General features: G+C 33.8%; 1 protein-coding gene across 1 annotated transcript in view; it reads left to right on the forward strand.

Moving 5' to 3' along the window:
• LOC101631397 (potassium voltage-gated channel subfamily H member 7) overlaps positions 1 to 23,943 on the forward strand; it is a 137,321-nt gene that overhangs the window by 97,639 nt on the left and 15,739 nt on the right. The window contains exons 8-10 of the mRNA XM_012728517.1: positions 9,739 to 9,991; positions 13,134 to 13,339; positions 15,144 to 15,243. Coding sequence (XP_012583971.1) covers positions 9,739 to 9,991; positions 13,134 to 13,339; positions 15,144 to 15,243 — 559 coding nt within the window. The remainder of the gene's footprint in view (positions 1 to 9,738; positions 9,992 to 13,133; positions 13,340 to 15,143; positions 15,244 to 23,943) is intronic.

Genomic DNA, 23,943 nt, shown 5'->3' on the forward strand with positions numbered 1-23,943 from the left:
TGAGCCACATGGTATGGCAGCCCTTTTCTGACCCGCCCACTGCTCCCCTCAGCAGTGTACTTTGTCTATCTGCCTGCCCCCCCCCACCTGTCTCTCCTGAATCCTCTCACTTCCCCTGCACCTCTGGCTTGTACCCCAGTTCTATATGCATAAATAAATAAATCTTTAAAAAAAAAACACTCCAGAGATAGGAACTACTCCGAGCCGTCAGAGTTATCCAGGAAAAAAATATTAATGTTTGTCATTAGGTGGTAACTTTTCTTTTGAGTGTAACCTAGAGGAAACAGGAAATGGATTTCTGGTTCTGCCACTAGCTTTTCTTACATATAAATCTTGGATTAGTTTTTACATTTTAGAATTTTAATATTGAGTCCTCAATTTTGCTGCACATGCAAATCATCTAAATATATCAAATTCCATTGCCTTATAGATACTCAAAAGCAATTAAGTCATATTTGTTTATAGTGAAGTTTGAACATCAGTATTTTATGTGTGTTCTTATATGTAGCTAGGCTTGAGAACTATCTTAAAAAATAAAATTTCCCTTAGGAGAATTATATAATTTCTTAGTAATACTTACTTTTGTTATTGCTTAATTTCTAAATATTATTTAGGACGGCTTTCTTACAAATGAAATGTATTATGTATTTCTATTTTTACCCGCTTTAGATAAAAAAGAGTGAAACTACTTATTTTTTTTATAGCCACCTTAACAAATGATTTTCCTCATTCTGAGTTTTTTCAATTTGGTTTGGTTTAGTTTTTAATTCAGTTTGGGGGGGATTTTTCTCTTGCAAATTTACTTTTGTGTGTTTTGGGTATATAAATGTGTCAACCACAAAAAAAGATTAATTCATTTTATTTTTTTAAATACTAGACATTTTCTAATAATAGTAATGAACAACTAGATACTAGATACATTTTATGGGGGTGGAATGGGGAATGGGGTCAAAAAGTGGGGGGGAAGGACTATGGTGATGCCACACAGGTGATTTGGTGATGGGAAGCCCACGAGGATTACAGTTGAGATGGAAAAAGGCACAAAATGATGTAAAAATAAACTATTATATTATTTTAAAAATACTAGACATTTTCTATTTTAGTTCACTAGACTGTTAAAAATAATTTGAAATAGCTGAATTTAATGAAATTTACTTCACTATTAAGGTTAATAATGTCCTTCATTCCATTCCTGAAATAAATCCTACTTGGCCATAGCTTTTTTGTATGTGTACATTATTGATTTTATCGAGTAATAAATGATTTAGAGCATTGCATCTTTTTTATAATGATACTGATCTAATATTAGAGAGATAGCATCTCTAAACCCAATGGTTTTATGGTTTTCATAGTAGGTTTTTGACTCACTGCAGTTTACTATGATAAATTATTTATACTGATTTCCTTGGTCAGTATAGGTAAGAATTCACTATTTCATCTAGATTTTCAAAATAGTTTAAAATTTCATGTCAGATTCTCTTTTAACTTATCTATTCTTCTCTGTATCAGCAAATATACCTGCTTTCTTATTCCTAAACTCATATGCTTTTTGTTCTTTCTTCTTTTGTTCAGCAAGTCTTTCAAAGATTTATGTAGATTGGAATTTTTCAGGAGCTAACCTTTGGATTAATTTATTCTTGCTATTATTCATTTCAGCAGTTGCCTTCATTTATGCCCATTTTTTTTTTTTTATTTCTTTGGTCCATCCTATTATTCTTAACATTTGTATCAAGATCTTTTATTGCTTGAGACTTTCTTTTTTAATAATGAAGGCTATATATTTCCCTTTGAATGCACTTTCTTTTTTTGTGGTTCCATAGATTTTAATGTGAAATATCCTTCTGCTTTTGTACTTTCTAAATTATTTCTTCTTTGGACTAAAAGTTATCATGTAGTGTTTCTTAATTCTCATATATTTCTGACTTTTGTCACTTCTGAATACTTTTATAGTTTTATATCTGTAAGAACCCACACCTAATGTAAAATTAACCAATGTTTGCATTGTTAAAAAATTACTAGTTTTACAAAGATCTTCCAAAGCGTGTAACTTCATTGTCATAGGAATGGGGACCCTTGCAATCTTTTGTATACATTCATTTATGTGCTATCTGGTTGAATTATGTTATTCCATTAATAATTAAAGCAAGTCCAAATAGGTGTCAGAGACTGCACACTGGGTTGTAACTCAATTGATGGAGGTAAAAATGGACTGGAAGATAATAATATCTGGAGCATTCAGAGTACTAGGTAATAAAAACCAATATATTTTATAGAAAGGGAGCCTGATAGGTATAGGAATAAAACTTCTACTTTAGAACATCTGAAATTTAGCAAAAAGTTAAGTAATTGGTGATACAAACATGGAAAACAATTGGATTATCTGTCTGGGCTACAAACACTCTAACTAGTGCGAAATGAAAAATAAATTACATTGTACTTCTATCCTTTGTTATTTTTTGGTAAAACCAATAAATATAATGAATGAGAAACATGTTCTATCTCACCATACTAAAAACAACTTTAGAAATCCAATTTAGAGAAGGTATTGTAAGTCAGTCTTTTAAGGAGTAAAGTACTAAGTCTTATTTTTTCCGTAAGTAAAGTGCTTTGATGTATTTATAGATCAGTTTTTACATATTTTAATGGGATAATTGCCACTCTGCTACTCTATGTAAAGCTAATAGATCAATCAAAAAATTTATCTAAAATATTATACAGGAAAAAATACTTTTAAAGCCATAAAGTTGAATCAATTTTAAGACAATATTAAATTGTACTTAATCATTCTTTTCATTATCTGGCAGATTGCACCTCCTTTTTCCTTATTTTTTGAGCTAACTTAGGTCATTTGCAATCAGTATATTTGGCAAGAAGTATTTGCAGAACATTAAATCCAATATAGTTAGAACCCATCTATCATTCCCTCAATCCCTCTCTCAAGAATTGGGGAGTTGAGGTTCTGAAATTGGTTCTCACAATACAGATCCCTTCTGTTGCCTTTAGAATCCTTAAGCAGTTCCAAGGTGTTCTATTACTCATCACTCATAAGCTAAAATCAAGAGACAAGCATTAGTGGGGTAAATCCAGTTTAATCAGGAACCAGCAACTTACAAAAATGCTGGACTATTTTCCCAAAAGCCATGTCCCTGAACTGGACAGAGGCAGGACTTACATGAGGGAGTACTACAGAAAAGGAACAGCTAAATGGTCTGCCCCAGCAGAATTCCAGAGAAATAGACTTCCAGAAACTGCATTCACACCCTTTTATTTGGTCACACCCTTTTATTTGGTCTTGACCACACTTGTCATAGAATTGTGAGTGTGCTTTTTACTATAATAATAATCAAGTGGTAGCTTAATTCTTGTCTTATTTCTACCTCCATTTTGTCCTCTGCTGGTTTCTCCTGGATTTCTGGTTCTGTCTGCAAGAAAAGATAAACAGAAGCAGAGCAAGGACAAACAGGGCAAGGATTAGGGACAGCCAGGCCAGTGACAAATGACAAAGCAATCTGAGCTTCAGACCAGTATAGTTGTATGTTTAAAACCACTAAAACAATCCAGATGGCTAAATATATAGTTAAATATAAAGTACAAATATGCAATCACCAAGGACAATTGAAAAATGTGTATTTTCTATTCCATGATGATAAACCATAATCATAGAAATACTATTACCTGGGTTGACCCCAAATTAAGAATCCCTTAAGAAGAACATTAGCTTTTAGAAACAAAACCAAAAAAAAAAGCAAGATTCAGTATCTCATACATGTTAAAGACATCAAAAACTGAATGCTTATGTGAAAATAGCACTGTAATTTAGGAAATATTAAGTGATCCAAGGTTATACTCTATAGCAGAGACTTTAGGTTTCATCTATTACTTGCAAAATCTATTTGACAGTCATGTTTGAGGTTTAGTGCATTAAGGAAAGCATTAATTTGCGTTTTGATTAGTATTAATTTGTCAATATTTAAATGTATTTAACAACCCAAAGAATTTTCCCAGAAAATTACCTAATGTGAGTTATTAGAATTACCTGATTTGTTCTTATGATTAATTTGCTATTTGGGAAAACCATTTGTCACAATCAGATTGTCATTACAAATATGCCTTTTTCAGCCTAGTATTAGCACTGTCCCCTGTAGAATTATTCTTAGTGAAAGAAATGAAAAAACATCCATTACAACATGAATTTCCATGCTACAGTATTATCTAATTAGGGTATAATAGAGAATACACTTTTAATTTATTTTGAAAGAGAATGCAAGTATTTAAAACACTATGGAAATAGTCCAAAGAGTCTAAATAGTCTAAAGATATCAATAGTGAAACATTCAAAAACTCTAAAGAGCCTTTATAAAAATTCCCAACAAAACCCCATAAACATACTCACCATAAGATAGTGCATTGCTATCAGCCTAAGATGCAGTTAATATTGAATCTTGTGTTTTAAATTCAAGGTAGGGATGACACAGTCTGTTTCAATATGTTGTATATATTTAACTTCATTTGAAATTCTTTTGTACCAGCAATCAGGTAAAAAGTTCACCAGGTAAAAGTTGAGTAAGGAAATAAATCTTTGCTATTACCTTCACTTTTTTTTTGACCAGATTGGTCAGGAGCATGGATACTCACTTTTAGAAACAAGGAGAAGGCTTGAACTGCCGATCAGGAAAGAGATTCATGGAGATAGCATTACTGTTTCACCTTTTCCATCCAAGTGATATTTATTTACAGTGAAAAGAGAAAATCATATTGAAGTTGCTCTATTAAAAAAAAAGAACCCTATAGCAAAATTCAGTATAAAACATAGCCTTCCTTGAAAGATGATGTAATAATGTCACATTTAAAAAAAAAAAATGATTCACTAATTAGGATGTGCCTCTACTTTTCCGCTACTGATTGAAACCCAGGACATGTTTCCCTAGTTGTGATTTTCTTCATTTTTTTCTCCCTGTGTGAGTTCTTCAAAGCTTTCCTTTATTTCAATAATGGCATTTTGTTTTGTGGCTGTTAAGTTGTTCTTGTCTGAATGTCTTTAAAATTTGGGTGCCATAGTAGTATCCTATGTAGTCAACATCTAACAGGAAAAGCACTTCGTATTCACTTCAAAGAAAAAAATATGACATATATAAATTGAGTTTCAAAGAATTTTATAGACAACATCTATTACAATCAGAGGAAGTTAATCATATATTTATAAATATTCAAGTGACTTTAAATCATAATAAAAATGGAATTTTTATCAACCTTGAAGATTTCTGGAATTTTCAAAAGTTAACAAATTTCCCATCCAATATTAAAAGAAATAAATTAGAGCTTTGCTCTCATCTTATACTATAACCACCAAATATTTGTTTGAACAATTACTAGTGTTATAAATTTACATTATAAATGTCTAAATTTGTCATGAAAAGCAAAGTATGAGAAATTCTGGTAACACACACATAACATATGCATATAGATATATGTATTTGTAGATACATAGAGATATATATCTTAAAATTTAGAAAAGTCTTGATCTAGTATGGTTTCAGAATATGTTTTATTCATTTTATGTTCTCATGTCTTAGCATAATTCAGGCTATTTAGTAGAACCCTAATACATTTTTTGCTGAGAGAATCAGGACTGCTTTTCTAAGGTGCAGGCCATGAAACTGATTCTGGTTTAGGCTCCCTTGGCTTTGAGGTTAGACAAACTCAGTGCCCTGATTTGTACTTGTGTATTTGAAATAGCTATTCTGCGACCAGATCTCCTAGGCCTAGTAAAATGCCAATATTTGATTACTAAAGGAGGAACTTCCATGTCAGAAAGTTTGCCAGGGAAACCAACTGGACAGAAGAAAACACATGAGCAGGAAGCAGCAGAGGCAACACAACAGGGAGAACTGGAGAGGGGTCCCGTGAGCAGAAATCGACTTAAACTTAACCCCTTTCTTCTCACTTTTTTTAAAACATATTTTTCAGTTCTTCTATTGCAACTCCTTCCCTCATGCGGAAGTGGCTTAAGCTTCTTAGTGCAGTGCTTTAACCTGCTGCGCCACCAGGGAGGGCCTGTTTTAGCTCCTTTTTAAAACATTATTTTTGCATAACCCAGATTCCAGTATCGCTAACTAATTTAGGACATCCAAACCTCTTGGCTAGTAAGAAATTCAATTGCTGGATATTTACTTCTTTTGAGTTTTACTTGAGTGACTTAAGTAACTGACAAGAAAATTTTAAAAAATTATCAACTTAAGGCTAACACCACTAATCTTAATCAGTACATGTCCTTCATACCAAGATCTGTGTATCTTCCTTTGATACAAAGGTGTCTTCCTGGGGCTCCATGACACCTCCAACTTGATATCTTCCTTTCCCATGGTTATCAGTTCTGATAGGATGGATGTTAGGAGGTGAAACAGTAACAAAGGTATTTAAGAGGAGAATGATACTTTCCCAAGTGTCCTTTAAAGTTTTGTGAGCAATTCTAGGAATATTGGAACTCTAAGAACATATTGTAAATTGATTTAGCTAACTGTCTATTTTCAAAAAGCACTTAAGGGAACTCACAGTGAAAATCTAAGTGTGTATAAGCCAAAGGAAAGATGAAAGGGAAACATTAAAAAGAGATGAAAGGAAAAAGAATTCTTCATCTTTTTGTCGAGGCCATAAAGCACAAATGCTTAAACTTTATTGAAATAATAGAAGACCAAGCTTAGTGGTAAACTTTCTATTCACCAGTGAAACCAGAGATAAACACAATTGATATTGTATCTCTAAATTTCAATCTAAAAAGAACATACCTATTTGTATGTTCAGAAACAGTAAGTCTATAGGACAAAAAAAAAAAAAAAAAAAAAAAGCAAAGCATGGAGAAAAAAGGCCAGAAGGAAACTGTCTATTGAATATCTAAGATGCATAAAGTGGTTGGCATATATAGTCACATTTAACTGTGGATAAAAGCAGTATAGCTATTGTTAATTTTACAAAAGAAGAAAATGAATCTCCAGAGAAGTTAAGTTACTTGACCAGAGTCACAGCCAGCAAGATTTCAGCTCACCTAGCTGATCTGAGCCCATCTCATGTCTTAGTCCATATTACATTCAGAACTCTCTGATTTCAAATAACAAACTTAGGGAAATTAAGTGCCCTACCTCTATCTCAGCTGCATTTTTCAACACAAGGCATCTGTGCTTACACGCCAGTGCAGTTTTTCCTTAAATAACCAAACTACAATTAATGCATAAGTGAAGAACTTCAAGAAATATCAGTAATAACACTATAAGTTCAGTATTGATATTCCAACTATATAACAGCAATATCTTCCCCATTTATATAAAATGCTACTTGCAACTTCTTATAACCAAATCTTACAGAACAGTCAGCATATCTAATCTATTGCTTTGTGTGGTGTTATTTACATTTTTATTTGCATGGGGTCAACTGAGAATTATGTTGAGACCACAACAGTGGACTTCATGGAGGAAAAATCACATGGGATTTTTCTTCTATTAAAACATCCCCAAAATAGTCAAGTAAAAAAAAAAATTTAAAAAGAAATTAGACTTGGGCCCTCCCTGGTGGCGCAGCGGGCTAAAGCACAGCACTAAGAACTTAAGCCACTTCCGCATGAGTTCGATTCCCGCCTGCCCTGGAGTAGATCCACATGGCGAGGCAGACCTCTCCTGACCCACCCGCTGCTCCCCTCAGCAGTGTACTTCATTAATCTGCCTGTTCTGCTCCCTACTCTGTCTCTGGTGAATCCTCTCACCCTCCGTATCTCTGGCCTGTACCCCAGTTCTGTATGAATAAATAAATAAATCTTTAAAAAAAAAAAGAAATTAGACTTAAAAAAAATCCCCAAAATAAAGTGGTCTCATAATAGAAAAGTGCTGAAATCCAGCGTAATCAAAATCTGATATCAATTGCCAAACAATTCAAAATAGTTGTTTGGACAAGTCAAAGATATAAAGATATCAGTGACCTAGGGGTTGGTTCCATGAGAAAAGTTGGGATGATATAGGATCCCAACAAAGGGGAAAAAGATTTTAGCCCCAAAGATAGAAAAGGACAAAGACTAAGCAAGTTGTTATTTAGAAGTATTCCTCAGTTTAGTCATATAAAAGAATCATATAAAAGAATCAGTTTAGTCATATAAAAGAATCAGAATGCTACAATTAAGGGGAGCAGTGTCAGAAGAGTAATAGGAATTCATACAAAGGAAGGCTCATTTCTTTTTGACCTGAGTCAGATAATACACAAACTTTGAGATAAAAGTCTAAGTTTCTTGTGGAGCTGAGTGAGTAGTAGTTGAAAATTGGCTCACTGTTTAGTGGTAATTTATGGCAAATTTCAACACTGTTAAGAAATGTAGAGGGACGAAGTGACTTGCACAAGTGTTAACCTGTTGTTGCAAATTCATGATTAGAACTCAATATTCTTCGAGCTTTCATCTATATGCATTTCTGAGGCTGACTACCCAAGGAAAGAAACAAGATTGGAAATACTGGCTTGTATGTTCAAGTGTCTCATTGAACTTTTGCTATTAAGTCAGTCAGTCTGACAGCATCCCACACTAGCCCCACCAAATCAGGATCCATCCATATGACTGCTTTTCTACTTAAAATAGTAATAATTGTAAGTTGATTTAGATATATTATTGAAGTTCCTCTATGGGCTGCACATGCTTGAATTGCCTATACAGATAATTATGTTTACTTTTAGATATTTGGACAGTAATAGCCAGGTTGGCCTAAAAAGGTAGGAAACCCTAAAATTGGCCTTAAAAGGTAGGAAACCCTAAAAAGGCACTATATCATGTCTCCTTCCTCTACTCCAAAGTATATGTAAATGGATCTATTTTTATTGACAGAGGGAAGACAACATGAGAATTAAAAGCTACATATGACACCCAAAATAGTTAAAACACATACAGAGACGGTAGGGTGACTTTAATACTTGGTTTTGTGAAATAAAATTTTCCACAATCTAAGTTGAGTAGCACTTGTCACAGCTATTTAATCTTTTCTACAAGTTTTAAATTAGTCACTCATTAGGTTGTCAAAACAGTAGTAACAGTAGTGTTACTAGAAGCTTTATATATGCATTGTAAATTATAGTATGATCTCCATTTCTGAAAATTGAACTACATATTTAAAGTATGTTTGCTATTTTTCTTCCCCATCTTGATTTTTAGTGTTTGCCAAAATATTTAGTATTAATGATGCATCTATGAAACATAAATATTCCAAGTATTGTTAGCTTGAGAATATTCTCTGGTAGATGACTTTAAAAATATCTGTGTTTATTTCAGGACTGTCACTTTTACCAAGCATGAGGTGTTTACCATAGGTAGCAGTCCAAATTGACTTGAGATTCCTTCAGAAGGCTGATTGTGTCTCATTAGTTATGTCTTATTAATTGTTACATTGCATTATATCTGTGCACAGTATGATGCTACAAAACATAATGCAGGAACGAGAAGCAGTGTGAAACACTGTAGGCATTACATTTTAATGAGCGCATTTGTGTTGAGTCTGAATGCCTGCAGTTAATTCAGAGAACAAGTATTTGAGTTAAAATTCTGACATGTTTAGCAAACCAAGTATTCATTAAGGTAGGCGAGGTAGAAGCATTGTACGAATTCCTGTGTTAAAATTACTACACCTGCAGTTCTGTGAGCAAGAAATACACTTATTTCAGGTGGAAGTATTCTGTGCGCTGGTAGTATGAAACTCTTTATGTTTTTTTCTTCAGGTCCTAAAGGGTTTCCCAGAATGTTTACAAGCAGACATTTGCCTACATCTCAACCAGACGTTACTGCAAAACTGCAAAGCCTTTCGGGGGGCAAGTAAAGGTTGCCTTAGAGCTTTGGCAATGAAGTTCAAGACCACCCATGCACCTCCAGGAGACACCCTGGTGCATTGTGGGGATGTCCTCACTGCACTTTATTTCTTATCCAGAGGCTCCATCGAAATCCTTAAAGATGACATTGTGGTAGCTATTTTGGGTGAGTGTTTTAGAACTGGGTGGTGACAAATTCAGTGATTAGCCGCTACAACACATAGCTTAAAGTGACTGAAAAGGCTGATCTATTTATTTATGAGTACTATTTAAGATTGATGGGTAATTTGAAATATTTGTTTATAATTCAATTCAAATCATATTAGCCTTGCAGAAAATGTGTTCTTGACTGTCTTCTTTTTTTCTCTGATGTGTAAATATTTCTACAAGTCTATTCACACCACACCCTAAAATAAAATGTGTATGTTGTAAGCATACTTGTTAACATGTGCCAATGCCCTGTCCTAAACTGGGCTTTGGTTACAGTGATTTTATCCATTTGCACAGTACTTTTACCTGCTGCAGTCAATCAAATAGATTATGATTCCTCATCTAGATAGTAGAAAGTTGTGAATTTAACACCCAGTGCTTAAAGGCATATTTTAATTAGTAATATATGAAACAGACTTGGATGCAAAAGATGTCCAATTTGGCAATCTGTCTCTATAAAACTAAATTTAGTGATTTCATTGCTGTAAACTTGTAGCACTGTTTTTCTAATACAGGCCTACCTAGAAATATAAATAGGGTTACATCCTAATAAACCCATAGTAAGTTGAAAATACCTTTAGGCCAGAAATGTACTTAATACATTAACCTATCAAATCATAGCTTAGCCTGGCCTACTTTAAATGTACTTGGAACAATAACATTAGCCTACAGTTGTACAAGATTATCTAATAGAATACCTATTTTATAATAAACTATTGAATATTTCATGTAATTTATGGAATACTTAGCAGAAGGTAGAAACCAGAATGGCTGTACAGTTTCTCAGCATTAGCAAACACAACTGAAAGCACCATTATAAAGTCAAAATGTCCTGTGTCAAGACCACCTGTGATAGGACTTTAGGAAAGAAAAGGTAAGGCATGGAAAATGACTCTAGTTCCTTTCTTCTATGACCAAGCAAGCAAGCACCCCTTGGAAATACTCACACCCAGTGTCTGTGAACATTTATACCCTGCAGATTAAATCCAGGTTCATTTAAATAACAACCATGCAGTTCAGTTATTCCCTTTCACTTCATTCTTGATATTAACTCCCAAAATGATGTGGACTTAGTTTTCTTTGCTGCTCTGTAAAACCACATCATTGAACCCAAAAATGCAAATGAAGATGCTTGCATGATTCCTACATATTTTGCTGACTTTATATATTTTGACAACTTTATATATGACTAGCTATAAAAAAATTCCTATATTGATTCAGTGCTTAATTTGGTATACAATCCAATAAGCAGACAAAAATAATTCTAAATCACATAGCTACTACACAATTCAGTTATATTTTCAACAGATTTGCTCTTGACAGTTTGTTCTAGTATGTTATGAGGACAGTTTGTTCCGGTATGTATTTCTGACCTTCAGGTCTGCCAGTCCTAACTTCTACAGGAAGGAAACAAGTTTTGTTGCTTTATAAAATAATAATTTGGGAATGTAGTTAAATTATGCATTCTGACTGCTTACTTTTTGCTCAGTTATAAGCATATAAGCTAATTCAAATACAAACCCCATGCTATTTTTTAACATTTCTTTGATAATAATCTATACTGAAGTATCAAAACCATAAAGGTTCTCAAGAGATTCTCCTTTCTTATCCCCATTTCCATGTAAACCAGCACTGAAAATCCTCACAGATTATCTGTTTTTGTTTTAAAGAATTTGTATCTGATTTCTCCCTATTAAATTAATTTAAATTAATATTCTCTCTACTATTTAAAATAGAACATTACAGTTTAAAAAAAAATAGTTAGACTATTGTTGCTTAAAAGTCTTTGGTAGCTTTCATAGTCTGATATACATGTACATGTATACCAAAAACTAAATAACAGATGTAGGGAGTTTTTTGGGTTTTTTCTAAATGTGAAAATAATTTTTAGGGTATATTTAAAGTATGGTCTTACAATGCCATTAACAATCTTTAAAGTTATATTATCAAGAATCTAAAGTATTCCACGGGTATAATTTTTAAAGTTCCTTGATATTCAGACAAAAAAAATCTAAAGGAAAATAATGGGAGGAAATTAAGTATATCAGCTGTTTTAAGATTTTGACTAGAGACAGAATGCATGTAGTTTAATGATGGCTACTCTCCCCTTTCTTCCATTTTATCCAACTGAAAAGGTGACCTTGACTTAATGAATTTGCTTTTCTAATCCTCTTTGCGCATTTGTACAATTTAGGTAATTTCTTCATGAGGTTACTGTGGTTATTAAAAGAGATGATGCACCTAAGAAGTTGACACACTGCGTGGCACCAGTCCTATTAAATACTTGTTGCCGCTATTGTTTTCATTATCATTGAACAAGGCCTGGAAAAGCAGGTGGCATGTGGCTAGGCAGAGGGCATGGGAGAGCCCATCAGAAGCCTGACACTGAGATAATCACAGATTTGTCAGGAAAGTAAGGGAAAGACACTTTTAGAATTTAGACCAAAAGCATAACTGCATATGTTGAGATAAAATAACTAGATTTGTTGAATAATTGAACAAATTAAGACAAATCCAAAAGTGGTTACTAAATGAAACAAGATATGTTCAAATTTGCCCTTAGTCCTCTAAGTGTCGAAATTGCTCCTGCTCCTTGTTGTCATCACTTCCGGGGCTATCCTGAGATACCGAGATCATGAATCTGACTCACTGCAACATTACTCGCTTGCCTGGTTAACAAAATTAGACCACACTTCCTAAACAACAAAGCCCTTCCTAGCAGTGTGGTCAAAACAGACGGAAAGCATAGTGGCCACATTACAGGTGCTTAGCTAAAACACTAAAGCCAGAAAATAATAGTAATTACATTGGGCTCTGAGCTCCAAGGCAATGAGACAGACACATAGCAAATAAGCAAAGAACGCTCTGTCCCTGATCTTCATCCCCGTCACACTCAGCAGGCCTCAGCAGTCATTGCCAGGTCATACGGTTTTTCGGCCCAAATGTTCCTTGATTGTGGGGTTTTATGTTAAAGATCTTTGTTTCGGGGATCAGTGAGTGGTCCCCTTCTAACATCTTCAAGAAGAGAAAATATTGAGTTCAGATTTCTTTTACCCTCCCCCTCCCCATCCTTTTTTTTTTTTTTTTTTTTTTTTTAGGAAAAAATGACATATTTGGAGAAATGGTTCATCTTTACGCCAAACCTGGAAAGTCTAATGCAGATGTCAGAGCTCTCACATACTGTGACTTGCATAAAATCCAGAGAGAAGATCTGTTAGAAGTTTTGGATATGTATCCTGAGTTTTCTGATCATTTTCTAACAAACCTGGAGTTGACTTTCAACCTAAGGCATGAAAGTGCAAAGGTATATGTTTGTTAATTTCTGTACTTTTGGCATTTTATTATATTCTTCAGCTTCCCAAAAACTTCTGAAAGAACAAGTAAAATTCTACACTAACATTTTCACAGCCTAAATATTTAGAAGGAAAGTAAGGTAAATATTGAAATTTCTAAATTATCTGAACAGATTTGGTCTAATTACATTAAAATATATTGGATAACTTTAAGTAGGACAATTAAATTTGATCTTGTAGGAATTTGTAGGTAACATACTTGATTTAAAATAGCATTGATTTATATGGAGTGCTCCAATTATTTGTAAGAAATGGATAATTCTAGGCTATTGAAAAACTTTTAAAAGTTTATCTTATACAAAGTTAAAATATTCTCCCAGTTATTATTTATAGCATACATTGTATTTAACAATTTTTCAATAGAAGCAAAACTATTTCAAACTCATTCAAGTTTAGATTAATATTTAACACAATTTCTAACTCATGGAAGTATGCACTAGTCTGGCTTATATAAAAGTCAAATTAGTGTTACAGAATGAATAACAGATGGTCCTGTAAAAATAATTGTTTAAATGATTCTACTTAAAAGTTAACCTAGAATGAGTTCTAAGAGTATAGCCCTTCACTATCTTCCACTATGAAAATATGTCCTTAGGCCCTGCAACTACGCTGTAAACACACGAGACTTAAAATGATAGCCCACAGTTGATTACTAGGTTACTCCATTCTCTTCCTTTCAAAACCCCATAAACCCCAACTCTGTTCTAAATGCTTATTTGTCATATATCAAAATTTGGGTCTTTGATATTTGACAGTGTATTTTAACACTAGCTAATATATTCTCCAGAATAAAGCATCCTCAAGTCAATAGTTAGATAAAAGTTGATAAATGTAATTCCCCTTGAAGTGTAGGCCCTCCCAGATACTGTGAGAGCTATAAAGAAAAAAAGAGAAACTTTTAAGTGCACCAATGCACCATTTAGTAATAACCTGAAGCATTAAGTCAGATCATTGCTTTTTCCCCAGAAACATTAAAAATAGGAACACGAAAAGTGCTAAGAGGGGCAGGTTACCATGTATCTATAATGGATTTAATTCAATAACTTTATCAAATCCCATTTCAGCGTTACCAACCCCATTCTGATTTTGACTTAAAAACAGCCAGTATCTACCACAAATAAATTCTTTACATAAAAATTTTAGGCAGAATCAACTGAAGAAAACAGGAACTTTCATTTTTTTGTTTATTTCGAGTTTCCACTTTTATGAAATTGATAGAATTTTATAGTGAGAACCAAAACTAGGAGAAAGGGAGAAATGAGAACAAAAATACTAAAGGGTTTAAAGCACAGTGTTTATTGAATTCTGCCTTATATTTATTGTTGTGAAATTTAAACTTGCGATCATTACCATGTAATTTAAATATCATAGCTAATTATACTGGTTTAACATTTTTATCTGTAGCATTACAGATGTTGCAGGTTTTTTATTATTTTAACTTTACAAAGTTACATGAAATACATTCTACATAAAGGCATATGTAGTCTAAATGTTAACATTATCTGCCCCCCAACATTTCTGATAAATAACTTCTACAACTATGATTTCCCTATCAGATGATGAAACTTCAAGAATTATTCTATCAGTCTATTTTATACTTAAGCAACATTATTGAAACTATTATAGTTATTTTGCTTACCATATAGCAATTGTTTCAGGTTATAGAAATTATATAAAATAGACAAGAGTTTACTGATAATACATTTTGTCCAAGTTGAATATTTTTTCATTCTATCTTTATACCCATTAACAAAGGCTGATCTCTTACTACGATCACAATCTATGAATGATTCTGAAGGAGACAACTGTAAACTACGAAGAAGGAAATTATCATTTGATAGTGAAGGAGAGAAAGGTAATTCATGCTAATTTTTAAGTTTAAATATATAATATGTAATTATTAAGTTCATCTAAATGCTCATTACATTTTTTATTTCAAGGTTAAACTACATTCAGGCTCTAGGAGGGGAAATTTTTTGCTTTTTTTCAATAGCTAATGACATGGTTTCTGATTGATCCTCTCAATGATGTCATTCAGCAAAACCATCTGCTATCTACAAAGCCATCACAGAGAAATAGCTAGTGTAGGAAAGGAAACCAATTAACAACCATTGAACAGTTAACCCTCAGAGTCCCGAGCAGAGTGTTCTTGAAAGAGAGCTCTCATTACAAATTGAATGTTCTTGAATGAATGTATGATGCTGGAATCGGTGGTTTATATTAGTCCTCTTCATACTAAAACTCTCTTGTACTTGACAGTCCAAGTCTTCTCTAGATTGCTCTGACCATTTAAATCTTTTTGTTTGTTTTATTCATATACTCAAAAGATATTTGTTTAAAATTTCACATTTAGAGTTACCCAATTTCTTTTTTTTAAGATTTTATTTATTCATACAGAACCTGGGTACAGACCAGAGATGTGGAGGGTGAGAGGATTCACCAGAGACAGAGCAGGGAGCAGAGCAGGCAGATCTACGAAGCACACTGCCGAGGGAGCAGCGTGTGGGCCAGGAGAGGTCTGCCACACCATGTGGATCTCCTCCCGGGCAGGCGGGGATCGAACTCATGCGGAAGTGGCTCTAGCCTCCACATGCTGTGCTCTAACCCGCTGCGCCACCAGGGAGGACCCACAGAGTTACCCAATTTCTTAGAATCAAATTGCTTAAAACAGCCCTTCGCCTCTCTGGATGACATATGTTCAGTCATTTCAAAACTAAATAGGTGATGTTACAAGAACAAGAACACTTTAGTGGGAACCCAAAGAGGTTACCTTTAATTGTGCTTAGGCAAATGTGAGAAGACTTTCCTAAAGAAGCCTCTATTCTAGTCCCAGCTAATCCAACAGACATTCTATTTCACTTTGCTTGATTTCTCCGCAGGATCTGACATTATGAACCAATTTCCTATTTTTTTTTTTTTTTTGAATAGTCTTCTCTTGGTATCTGTGGCTCTATTCCTCATTTTCTCATTAATTCTCTGAAAATAGCTGCAGGATCAGTAACTTCTAAACTAACACATTAGTTATTAGAATTTCTCAAGGTGTGATCCTAGGCCCCTTTCTCATTCTATATCATGTACTTTCCCTGGATGATCTCATACCAATAGTTTAAATATTTTCTCACAAAGGAAAGGCATTTACATCTTAAACCCAGACCATCTGAATTTCAATCCCACATCCAAATACCTAGTAAACCATCTACATGAAATAGTGAAGACAGCTCACACTTAATATTTCCTAAATTTAGACTCATGTGGGAACCTGTCCCCATAGCAGACACGATAGCAGACCTTTCCATCAACTCTGACAACAAGTTCTGTTATTCCTATCTGGAGTTTTGTCATGAACCAGACTAAGCCTCCTTTTCTTTTACTTCTCTTCATCTTCATAACCACAACTCTGGGCTGACCTAAATAATTTATCACTGGAATAATGAAAAGGCCTCCATCCAGCTCACTCTCCCTTACTTATTTGCCTTACTGGACAGTTGGTGATTTTTCCCCTCTAAATGCAGTTATATCACCCACACTTCCAAAGCCCACTAAGGACTTCCCTTTCCCTAAGTCCATATTGGGTTTCTTCCGTGCCTCTTCACTCTTATACCACAATTCCCTTTAGCTACCTTAACCAGGCCTTCTCTAATCAGGTATTCTCTTTTGCAACATTTATTCCAGTTGCACATCTTTTTTTATTTGTATTATTATTAAATCAGTGTGTCTGCTTCTATATCATAAACTCAGTGGAGGTGGGAAGTATTTGGTCACCTGTAGCTTGGCTGTATATCACATAGTAGGAGTGGACAGATAGTGTAAAAGAATGCATTTGAGCATTGTTCTTTTGATTTTCTTTCTCATTTGGCCTCTTAATCAAAGTTCTTTTCTTGGCTCTCTTCTCTGTACATTTTCTCCCTAGAGGAACTCATCTATGAGTTTAAATTAGCTCTATATTTCAGGTGAACTAAAGTGCCCTGCTTTGAACGTAAATTGTTTTTGTGTGTCTGTTTATATCATTCCCTTAATTGGGATTTTTGTAGGCACACCACTTTTTCATCCACTGAAAAATTACATTTTACTCATGGTTAATCTCCAGTGATATATTTAACATGACTCTTAATTGATTTCCTCATATGTATAGATTCTGCCTCTTATTCACTCCTGAATCACTTTCCTCTTGCATTGTTGTCAAAATCTTCCCTATATAAAGTTTATTATTGTATGTATCTATTGTCTCTATTAAACTGTAGATCCTATAACAAAGAATGATTTATAGTTGTTGAAATGAGCTAATTGTTGAGTCTTCTGGCTGACTGCCTCTCACCAACTTTTTCTAAAATCGGAACCATTACAGTCAAGCTGTTCTTCCATAGGCTTAATCTAAATCCTTTATCCTGATGTTAATCTCTTACTTTGATCTCACTAGAAATGAGAGAACAGCTCGACAATGCTGTCTATATAATAATGTCCTTCATACAGTTCAAGTTTTTAAATCGCCTTTCAATCATGTTTAGTTTCCTCATTCTCAAGCGAAATAATCTAATGTCTTTATCTCTTGATAAGGTCCTGAGAGCATGTCACAGTTTATATTGTGCTCATTCACTAGACATTTCTATTGATTCTGAAAACTTTCCCTTTAATCACAGGCTTAGTCTATAAGACCCATTTTATATAAAGTGTACATGGTAAGGGATTTGCCTGCCTGCCTGCCTGCCTGCAACTCTTTGAAATTTCCTAGTGTATCAGTGAGTAAGTATAATTTGGTCAATGTGAAAATACATTTTTATATCCAGTTTTCCAGAACCTAAGAGCCTGTTCTAGTCTTTAAGACACTATTGATACAGACAAGTGGACAATTTGCTTGGAAGCAATTCCATCTCCATCACTTCCAATGTAATGCTTTGAAAGTTTTCACTTATTCTATACTTCTTGAGGTAGAATCAAATTCTAGGAGAAAAAAGAACATGCATAAGTATAAAGAACAGAATGCTTTCAGAGAACAATAGATGCTAAATGATATGTAGATTCATAAATAAAAAGCTATCCATGAAATTCACTGATTATTTTAAAGTTAGGTTACTGCTTCTGTGAAACAAAACTTTGAAGATAGGTAGCCCAGAGTGTTGGTGACTGGATCAAATGGTAGAGACATCAAGAACCAGAGGGAAGACACAAGATCAGGTATTGAAATCAGAGTTTGATTCCTGCATTGCTATTCACTACATACTCTACAATGCACTGGAAGCCCTCAGGCTTCATTCCCTCAGCCTCCTCCACCCATGCCTATCATAGTGTTAAGGAGCTTGCATTCACAAAGATATATAGAATCTCCAGCAAGTTACCTTCAACAAAATAGAATCTTAATATGTTTAATCTCTTCTCTATTAAAATGAATTTATTCATCAAAGTGGTTTATTCTTATGAGCTTCACTTATCTTCTGAGGAAACAAATACACTTCTAGACAGAAGTGAATTGTCCATTTTCAGTTCTAAATTTGAGGGCACCTTATATTCTTGACATCATACAAGTAGTTTTCTTCCTTCCTAAAATTCAGGTTTCAAGGTGACTTTTTGACTTCTCTGACTTGAGAAGAGTCATTGTAGGAAGAGGTGGGAAAAGATAGAGTAGGTGAAAAAAAATATCCCTCAGGTGACTTGTAATGTTTGCACATATCTGTAAACTTACTAAATCCATTAAATTTTACATTTTAAATGGTTAAAAATTTTAAAAGATGGTTCAATAAAACAAAAGTAAAAAAGGTATAGCCTTATGGAAACTTCCGGGAAAACAAACCCATGGTAGTGTTCAATGTAGAATTATTCTTACTTCAGAGAGTGCCAATATGACCTATTGGGTAATGAAAAAATACTTCTGGAAATTTTGTGTTGTGTATGCATTATAATACATTAGTACAAAAGCATGTAAATGATGATAAGATACACAAGCATATACATATATATATATATATGTTTTATTGATAGAGCTTTGTGACCAACTCTTTTTTCTATTGACAAAAAATGCTGTATCCCAGTAGATATTAATAACCAGTCTAGGGGGTCAATATCTTTTGGTTGAGAATAAGTAACAAAATAACTGCCCACCCCCCTCCAAAAATATGAAAAAATAAAAATAGTGTTAAAGATGTACCTTGCCAACCAAAAGATAAGGAAAAGGTGAAAAATTGCTTGGCCTCCTCTTTCTACTAGGATTAGATGGTGTCACACCTGTGATGAAAAGCAGGAACCTATTTAAGAGACATATACTAAGAATAGGTAAGAAAGACTACAACTTTCTTATTTCCCTACCCATTTAACTTATAAAAAGGAGTATCTTAATATATTTAATTGAAAAGTCTATTGTTCCAGTAAATAAGCATAAAAAATGTTTAAACGCCTAACACTTTGCTCTTCAAGCAGTAGCAATAAAGTTTATAATACCCAATGTTGTTAAGTTTTGAAAGTTTTTTTTCAAGATAAAATATCTTCTCTGTAAGTTATTAAAGGAATAAATATATACATTATTAAATTTATGTTTATAGGATTAGGGTGGATTAATAAAACTCACCCTGTTTTTTTATTCAATCAAGCCTTTAAATATATTAGCATGCTATTTTGGCATCACTTTGGAATATCTCTAATATAAAAAAGCAGTTAACCTTTGTTACTTATCTTAGTGATATATATATATATATATATATATTAATTTTTAAGGTAGTTTAACTTTATCACCCTATATTTGTATTAAATACTTAACCTTTGACTCCTTTCAGAGTTCTTTGAGAGGGATTTAGTTACTTGATCTCAAAGAGAATAAAAAGCTCCAATTTTCCAATGAAATAAAAATTAAGTGCATATGGGAGGACAGTGTTCAACCTATCTCTAAATTGTTACCAGTAGAAAAGCTAAAACTCAAATGCTGAGACAGCACATTAAATACCTCTCCTTGATCAAAGATTTTGTCTACCTGTTGATTCAGACAAATAAAAATGGAATTATACTAAAAGATAGATCCTATAAAAGATAAAGTGAGCATAAGTTGTTGTTTCTAGATTATTTCAAATGGAAGAATTCTACATTTTCATTCTTTTATATTTTTCAATTATTTTCTATTTACAACACTATAAATGTAGATGTACAGATTCTCACTTCACATAAGCCCCTCCATTTCCATTTATGTTTTCACAGATGGTAATATTTCATTTTTCAATAGTTGAGTTATTCCATTGTGTGTGCAAACTACATCTTCTTTATCCTGTTGTCTATGCATGAGCATATAGATTTTTTTCCATAATTTAATATTGTAATGGTGCTGCAATGAATACAGGAGTGTATATAACCCTTAAAATTAGTGTCTTTTCATTATTCAGGACAAATACTGAGGCATGATATTTATATGAAAGCTCTATATTTAATATTTTGTGAGACTTTCATACTGTTTTTCACAGGGGTTGGGCCAGCCTACATTACCATGAACTCTAAAAGTGTTCCTATTCCTCTACATCCCGACCAACACTTGTTTCTGACCTTTTTCATATTTTCACCATGGTGATTTTTGATTTGCATTTCCCTTATGATTAACGATGAGCAATTTTTCATGTGCCATTTTTTTCATGTTCATTTGTATGACTCCTGTGAAAAAATGTTCAAGGGCTCTGACCACTTTATGATTGGAGTTATTTGTTTTTTTTGTTCTGAGCTACGTGAGTTCTCTGTAGAAGCCCATTCTCCCATTTGTCATGGAGTTTTCTTTCATTTTCATAACTTGCTTTCACAATGCAGAAGTTTTTAGTTAGGTATAGTCACATTTGTTTATTTTGCTTTTGTTTTATTTGCTGTTCTGATCAAATCCCTAAAGATATCACTAAAACCTATGTTCCAGTGTTTTGCCATGTTTTCTTTATGAATTTTATGATTTCAGGTGTTACATCCAAGTTTTTAATCTATTTTGTGTTAATTCTTGTATATGGTATAATGCAGTAGTCTAGTTTTATTCTTCTGTATATTGCTATCTAGTTTTCCCAGTAACATTTTTTGAATAGACTTTACTTCTCTGTTGTATATTCTTGGCTCTTTTGTTATAAATTTTTGCCCAAATATGTGTGGTTTTATTTCTGTACTCTCAATTCTATCCCATTGATTGATAAGTCTGTTTTTATTCCATTGCTACACTGCCTTGATTACTATAGCTTTTTGTTTTTAAGATTTATTTATTTATTCATACAGAACTCTGGGGTACAGGCCAGAGATGTGGAGAGTGAGAGGATTCACCAGGGACAGAGCAGGGAACAGAACAGGCAGATCGATGAAGTACACTGCTGAGGGGAGCTGCGGACAGGTCAGGAAAGGTCTGCCACACCATGTGGATCTCCTCAGGGGCAGGCTGGGATCGAACTCATGCGGAAGTAGCTTAAGCTTCTTAGTTCAGTGCTTTAATCCGCTGTGCCACCAGGGAGGGCCCGATTATTATAGCTTTTCATGATAGTTTGAAATTCTGAAGTTTGATACCGTTTTATTGTTAGGGTTGTTTTGTTTTTTAGAATCTTTTGTGGCTTCATAAATAATGGTTGTTCTGTAACATACATACTGTTTCTTATATTTTTGTGAGGAATGCCAGAAGAATTGAATAGGCTTAATTAAGAAGGCACTTTTTTTTTGTAGGCAATGATGGTAACAGGAACCACAGAACAATTTAACTTACAGCAAAGCAAAAATGTAAAACACAGATTATACTCTCAACATACTATTTACACATAGAATATGAACAACATTAAGAAAAATATAGCATCTAATACTATTAATGTCCACCAAATAATCAACTTCAAGAAGGCAAAATGGATTAAATCATCAAATTCTAGAGGCACCTGGAGGCTAATTATAATTCTTTCAGTCCAATTTCATATATTCCACAACAAATTTCCAGCTGAAGACTAAACAGTTTCCATTTCAGTCCACAAATAGATTGTTATTTCAACTTGCATTTCATATGCTAACTTGAGAAGTATTGACTTTTGCAGTAAGAAATGAAATAATGTTGTGGTGAGATTGCATCAAGAATTCATTTATATGGCATGGATTCCAGTAAACAGCAGGCTTGATGACCAAGTGGCAGTGAACCTAGAAATAAATGTGGATTCTTGTTCCTTAAATATTGGATAAATTCAAAAATATCAAAAATTTTCTTCTTTTTGTATGATACTGCTTTTATCTGGAATTTTTCTAAAGGATGTAGGTAGCATGTATATAAAGTAATGTGCTCATATTATAGGACTAAATGATAATCTCTCATTCAATACATTTTGTTACTATTTATCTTGAGTTAAAACTATCTATTTATAATGCAATTTAACAATGTAACTTCCAAAACCTCTAAGGCAAAGAGACAATGTAATTTTAAAATTTTCAACATACATTCATTAAAATTCTGCATTAGCATTATCTAGATATAGTTTGGAGGTTCTACAGTTATGAACTAGTGTTTAACTCCATTTATACTTGATTCTGCTGGAAAAGTCTCTAAAAGTAAAGCATTTTTTGGGCCCTCCCTGGTGGCACAGCAGGTAAATGCAGCACTAAGAAGCTAAAGCCACTTCAGCATGAGTTCAATCCCTGTCCTCTGGGGTGACCCATATGGCACGGCAGACCTCTCCTGACCCGCCCGCTGCTTCTCTCAGCAGTGTATTTCGTCAGTCAGCCTGTTCTGTTCCTCAGTCTCTCTGGTGAATCCTCTCACTATCACTACACCTCTGCCTGTACCCCAGTTCTGTATGCAGAAATAAATAAATATAAAAAAAAAGTAAAGCATTTTCAGGAACATAAGAAAGCTGAGATGATTTATATCCTATTGGTGCCCAAAATGTAGAAAAGTTTACCTAGGAGCAGCAAATCAGTGCAATTCACTAAGCAGGAATATAGATAACTTAGAAAAGTGAACTAACTGAAAATTAGTTTTTAATGAATGAACTGGTATATCCCTAAAACAAAAAAATATTGATCAATGTTTCAGGAGCTGAGCAGTTAAAAATGAAATAAATAAATAAATAAACAGAAAGATGACAGGAATGAAGAATGAGGCTTAATGAGGTTCAAATCAATAACACTGGAAAGAAAAAGATCTGGGCAGGAAGAGCTGATCAGAATATTTACAACTAATTACATACTAGCCAAGTGGAGAAGTCTAAGGGACACTGAGTAATCAATGATGTCTATGATGTTTGGGATTGGAAAGGTCTGTGTTCCTCTCAACAATGATGAAATCACTGAGCAAATGTGAAATCTTAAATTACTTAAGCATTCTGTTCTGCTACATTTAGCTTTAATTGACAGACTATAAACTAATTCCTAATAACAACTTCAGATGAAGTTGATTTATTTTTTAAAGATTGATTTATTTATTCATACAGAACTGGGGTACAGGCCAGAGATGCGGAGGGTGAGAGGATTCACCAGGGACAGAGAGGGGAGCAGAACAGGCAGATCGACAAAGTACACTGCTGAGGGGAGCAGCGGGCGGGCCAGGAGAGGTCTGCCATGCCATGTGGATCTTCTCTGGGGCAGGCGGGGATCC

This window comes from Condylura cristata, unplaced genomic scaffold (genome assembly GCF_000260355.1).
Source record: "Condylura cristata isolate star-nosed mole 26May11 unplaced genomic scaffold, ConCri1.0 scaffold00002, whole genome shotgun sequence".
Lineage (NCBI taxonomy): Eukaryota > Metazoa > Chordata > Mammalia > Eulipotyphla > Talpidae > Condylura > Condylura cristata.